General features: G+C 38.7%; 1 protein-coding gene across 3 annotated transcripts in view; it reads right to left on the bottom strand.

Annotated features, from left to right (window-relative positions):
* Positions 1 to 375: 375 nt before the first annotated feature.
* Positions 376 to 6,000, bottom strand: part of gal3st3 (galactose-3-O-sulfotransferase 3) — a 38,533-nt gene continuing 32,908 nt past the window's right edge. For 2 of the 3 annotated variants that reach the window (XM_033983806.2, XM_055229036.1), the window contains 2 exons: positions 4,245 to 4,338; positions 607 to 3,668 (listed from right to left, as the gene is read on the bottom strand). In XM_033983806.2, coding sequence (XP_033839697.1) covers positions 2,399 to 3,668; positions 4,245 to 4,327 — 1,353 coding nt within the window. In that variant the 5' untranslated portion in view covers positions 4,328 to 4,338 and the 3' untranslated portion in view covers positions 607 to 2,398. Of the gene's footprint in view, positions 3,669 to 4,244; positions 4,339 to 6,000 lie in introns of all 3 variants that reach the window. The other variant, XM_055229035.1, reaches the window with a different exon arrangement.

Raw genomic sequence — 6,000 nt, 5'->3', positions numbered from 1 at the left:
GCTGAATAAATGCTAAATGACAAAGTTTAATACCATACTGCAAAGAATCCCAGGCAAAGCAATACGATTTCCACGGAGACAAGCAGGTACCAGCAAAGTTACATAGTGCACCTTTAAAAGCATAATCCTGCATTTTCACAGTTGATTGAAACCATTATTAAGTAGACAGTACAAGCATCTCTTCATTATTGTATTGACTGAGACCACACAACAGTATGTGGTTGAGCACTTAACAACAGCTCAATGAAAAATTCACTTAAAGCAACTACACTTGTTTTGATGTGCGGTTTTCAGAACGTGTAGCTATGAATATTTTATATCGCTCACCGCATGCCAACCCGTGCCCGGAGCTCTGCTAGGAACACGGTTGGGGGTACCGTTTAAAACTAGGGATTCCTCAAAAAAAGAAAAGAAAATATAATAAATAATATATAGTTTAATAAATCATTCACACGCCTGTAATGCCAACTTGGCTGGCCAACAAAGCAGAAGAATACCCTTTGTTGCAGATAGTCATATCAATGTCTTTCTTTCATTCTTAAAGTGAATATGACAGGCTACAGTACTTTTTCACTAAAACACATAGTTTAATTTTTTTTTTTTTTTCCCTTCAGTTAAGTTATTAAATTATTTTACTTCCTGATTGGACACGGGCAGCAGATATGGCATAAGTAATAACTGTCCATAACTGTTACCTAGCACCCATAATGTTAACGAGGACCAAAACTTATCTAAAATAGTTTGATTAGACAAATACAAAACAACATGTACTTAAATGTAGGTTTAGACAGCCAGAAAAATGTCTTCCTATGCATAAATTGGATGGAATTTTTGGTGTTGATGACAGGTAAAACTATGATAAATATTTACCACAGGCACTATCCCACCAAACCACATACTTAGAAAAACATGAAAACCTGTCATATGCACTTTAATGCTGAGAACTGGAGACATAGTAAGGTGCAACCGTTTTCCCATGTAGATTTTGTTTTAGTTTTGCCATGAGAACTGAAATAAGAGGACACATGATTATTTTGTTGCAATTCCAGATGTTGAAATAAATGTTGTTGTTATACTTTCCACCTAAATTTCACTTAAATATTTTATCAATTAACAATACATTCAATGAACTTGCGTTGCCATTAGGTAGAACACATCATAAAGAGCCTTTTTGAGTTTAATATTTTTTGTCATAGGATCTGGCAACCCAAAGTTAGCTCATTCTGCTTTGACTGGATAAGATGAGTTGAGAACCAAAACTAAAATGTGAATAAATAAACATTAATATTACAATCAATATTGGTTTTGCCCTTGAAAAATTAATATTTCAATATTTAGAAAGGTAGATTACTGAGATCAACATAAATTAATTAAATGGAAAAACATGGCATGACACATTTTTGTAAAGTCAACTTCTTTTTTGTGAATGTATTGGTAATTTTGAACTGTCTTACAATATACCACCCCCTTACTCTCACTTCAACCTTTTCTACCTGAATGCACAACAGCGTAACCCAAGAGGTGGACCCATAAGGTGCAGTGAATGGACCCTATTAAATATTTAAACTCTAGTCTTTGTCCTGTTAAGTTGTTCTTCCTTTTTATTTGTGCCATTGTGAGCAGATTGGATTGCTTGTTGGCTGGTACAAACCCCGTCTCTTTCACTGACTTTGAGTGGAGTGATTGTATTGTGTTTCGTATGATTTGCACCCACTTTCTTCAATGCAAACTGTCCAGGAGGTTATAGGTGCAATGGCTATGGTACACATAGAAGATGCTGGCTTTTTCCTGTTGATAATGTCTCGATAATGTCTTTGTTCAATATACTTTGCCAATGAAAAGCAAGTGTTTAGCATCTTAAAAGAAGTTAAACAAAATGGAATACAGTGGTTGGATTGTGTAGATGTTACAATGCACAGATGCGATTGTAATGTCCCTTTGAGTGTCTTTTTATGTCAGCACAAGCTAGAGAAAAAGTGGTGTAATAAGGCGACTGACAGCGAGCCCCCATAATGAATGAAATCAACGTAATGTGAGACCACCGCAGGGACTGGCAAAACACAGAGTCCATTTTGTGTCAAACAATTAGTCGAGATATCCCTGTTTTAGTCCTATACAATGGTTTTCTTCAAAGAGAACTTTTTTTCTCTCTCAAATTCACCATTCTTTTCAGTGTCGCAAAGGTAAGCGATCGGACTGCCTGGAAACACACCAGGTCTGCTACGTTTCACAGATTTTAGAAAGTTCAAATCAGGTTCGCAAGTCCTCTCCTCTTTCTTCGTTTCCCGTGCACTTGCTTGACTTGGCGTTTTGTCCCTGGTTTTATCCACATTGGCTAACACAGGGTCTCACAGCTGGACGTTGCAGTAACATAGGCTATTAAATGCTATTTTTCAAGTCAATGTGGCTCTTGCATTGCAGACTGGCTTTGGGTTCCCGATGTTTTGGGACTTGAGGTTGTCTTGGTTACTGGCGCTGGTACAACGGCAGGTTTTGGCTCTATACGATGAATTTGGGGATGTCTTACCACTACTGTGCGGACTGCCTTTTGCGGTAGATGCGCACGATACTGATAAGATCGCCGATAGCGTATTGACTGGGAACGTAAAAGGACTTTTGTGTATTGAATTTCAGGCATGATCAGTTTTAGACAAACATCGGGTGGAGTCCAAGCCCCAACGCTAATATTGGAAGGCAGTTCGTAACCAACTATGTCGACTTTACCATTTGGTTGCCATGGTCGCAAATCTTTGTTTTTGATTTGCGCTGCGGAGCGTAGGGGGGTCTGTCCGGCAAAACAGGTCCTCATGAGTTTTTCTTGAGCTTGCCGTAAAAGTTGTACCTCTCTTGCAACGCAGTCCAAGCCTAGAGCAGACAGCTGGCGCCATAGTGAAGCATTGAAGTGGTCGAAAAGATGGGCATCTACTGAATTCCATGCACGAATTTTAGCCGAAAGCTGTGGGTTCAAACTCTGCTTCGAGCTTTCCGTCCTCATATTAAGCTTAAAATATACAATATCCTCCAAGTCCCAGTTAAGGAGGTGACGTAGCAAGATGAGCGATTCGTCAAAGTATTCGGAAATCATAACTAGCGAAAACCTTTGCTCAACTTGTGCGGTAAAGCTTTTTGCGTACGCCTCATCTGTCGCAGGGCGGTCCTTGTCCCCGCCCAAATCAAATGTCAATGTATTTCTTGCGTACATCGAATCCTTTTCTTCAGCACGGTAGTAACGCCAAGGATTATCAAGGAAAGCTTCTAGAGATACATTGGCCACTCTTTTGAAGCTTTGACAATATTGGCTATAGTAGACGAACAAAGATTCAAACATGGAACTGGGCTCTCTCATAATGGTGATATAGGTTGTGTTGGTAGGCATCAATCGCTGTAGTTCCGCTTTGTTGAATCGCATATGGTTGGTGATTATATTCGGGGGGAGGGTGTGTGGGTGGACAAAATGAGAGGTAAAGGTGCGAGGGTAGCAGAATTGGTGACCGCAAGCTGGGACGGGTAAGGCTACAGTGAGGTTGTGGCGTTCGGCAAATCGGAAAAGCAGGTTTTGCATGGTGGAGCTGGCAGTTTTATGGGTCTTCAAGAAAACTACACTGGTGATTTTGGATCGTGGGCCTCGAGGGACAGCACGGCAGCCGAAGTGGAATGATTTTATGTTCCTAGAAGAAAAATAAGAAGATACATTTTGTTAGTTTATCGTTATATTTCTCTGTAGCAATATATTGTGCTTCAAAATTTCTTAGCGAGACAGGCTCAGCTACAGTAGTGGTACACCGTGTAACTTTTAGAGGAGCCGCCACCTGCTTGACTCCATGGATATGTTACTCTTTGCCAACAATGTTCCACAGTTTCTGATTAAAATTATCTATATCCATGGTGACCAGGAGGACAAATAACTTAAAAGAGGGACTCAGGTCTGAAAAGTCTAGTCTGAAATCTTTTTTCCACAGAAATGTCATTGTTTTGCTTGAAATGTTCCACAAAATGTCATAAAAATTACCAATCTCCATGGAGACAAGCAGATAACTCCTCCAAGCTAAATCTTTTTTAGCAACATTAACACATGTATTTGAATAAATGAAAGATAAATATGTTCATACCATACTGTGGGACATTTGAAGAAAAGCAAACATAGTTACACGTTACATAGTGTGCCTTTAACACAGACAAATGCAAACCAAGGTCTCAGTACCACAGGTTGAGAAACCTGTTAATATAGAGTCTATGGTCCTCACCAGTTCCAGTGCCCTCCCTGGTGCAGCAGCAGACTGACAGTACTGATGATCACAAAGAAAAGAAAGATCTTTTTCTGCCACATTTTCACTGGATCTGCAAGAGAAAGAGAGACAGACAGAGAGAGAAGGGCAGAGAGAGAAGGGCAGAGAGAGAGACACAGAGAAACAGAGAGAGCGCCAGTAAGAGAGTAAGACAGAGAGAACCAGAGAGAGACAGAGAGAGATTAAAAATCATTAATACAAAAAACTCATTAATCAGGATCAAATATCAAGATCAATATCAAAATCAAAAGAATTCTCATTTATGAAAAAAATAAGCACTTCCCTCCTATAATTACTAATAAAAGGTTGTTTGTACTTTTCTTCATTGTCTTTGTAATAGCACATAATAGTTTGATCCCACTTCAATAGTCACATCAAATTACAAACTTCTCCATTTCAGAAAGTCATGTACAGCTATCGGACCTGCAGCACTGACACCCGGGAGCACGTCCAAATTGTCTCTTCATTGCATTGAATCTGCATTATAATGGTGTAATGCTCGCTTTGGTGATTACATTTGCCTAAATTACTGTCCAGACCAGTGCCAGCAGCTTTGGGAGAGTCAGATCACATTACGGAGAACATGTGGTCCGAGGGGGAGCCAGTGTAACAGTAGACTGCAGTTATGTCAACCCCATTCCACTGCACACATAGGAGCAGCGAGGAGATGCAAACTGGACTGGTGGGATTATAAGGTCAAGAAACAAAAAATATATTCAAAATGATAGCAATCCATGGGTTTCAAAATGATCCAAATTTAGGACAGTTGTAATAGAAATGAACAATTTAAGAACATAGATAGAGTCAAGAAAAAACAAGTTGAAAGAATTGGTCTGTATAATATTAAAATTCATATTAGTTTAATTTGGAACCTATTTATAGATTACAGGTAAATGATTCCTTCCTGATTAGAAACATTTTGAGAGGACCTTTCCCCGTTCAAAAGATATAACAGTTGGTAATATTTTAGAATACTGGTACATTAAGTAAATTCATTAGTTCATCATCATTCATGCATGATTTTGAATTGCATTATTGTTATAAGAGCATAGACCCGTAGCCATGTCAAATCCTTAAAATTATGAAGTAATCCTTTCCCTAAAACTCATGAATACTAAAAGTGGGTTGCAGAATATTTTTCCTTGGACCATTGCCAAAATGTTTTTATTTTTACATTTTTTTATAGTCAGCATTATTATCAGTGCTGGAAATAACAGCACTTAGGGCCAGAGTGGATTTTTTTTGTTTTGTTTCATTATTTATTATAATATTAATATTTCATTTGTCTTATATTGCTCCTTTCAAGTTGCTCAAAGACGCTTTGATTCTGTGTGTTATGAATTCACTCCATACTCGGCGGTGGTTATAGGCTTATATTGTAGCCAGAGCTGACTTGGGGTCAAATGACAAAAGCCCCTCTGAGCACCATCAACACTCACACACACACCGCATTCATACAAAAGCAAGGTGGATGAAGTGTGAGGCCCAACGACACAATGGCAGTATGCACTATTCAAACCAACACCCTTTGAATAAATGGACGCATGCTGACAAACTGATGCAAAAAAAACAATATTATTTATTTGGGTCATGTGCTATTTATTTTCCATCATGTGCTTGCAAATAAACATCTTCCCTCAATCTGTTCAAATGTCTCTTGTTGAAATTGCTTTTTGTCCTTTTGAATAATACAGATGTGGGCGGTGCAACTCTG

The sequence above is a fragment of the Periophthalmus magnuspinnatus genome, chromosome 18, assembly GCF_009829125.3.
Source record: "Periophthalmus magnuspinnatus isolate fPerMag1 chromosome 18, fPerMag1.2.pri, whole genome shotgun sequence".
Lineage (NCBI taxonomy): Eukaryota > Metazoa > Chordata > Actinopteri > Gobiiformes > Gobiidae > Periophthalmus > Periophthalmus magnuspinnatus.
Note: the sequence above shows the minus strand (reverse complement) of the source record. Positions and strands in the feature narration are given on the sequence as shown.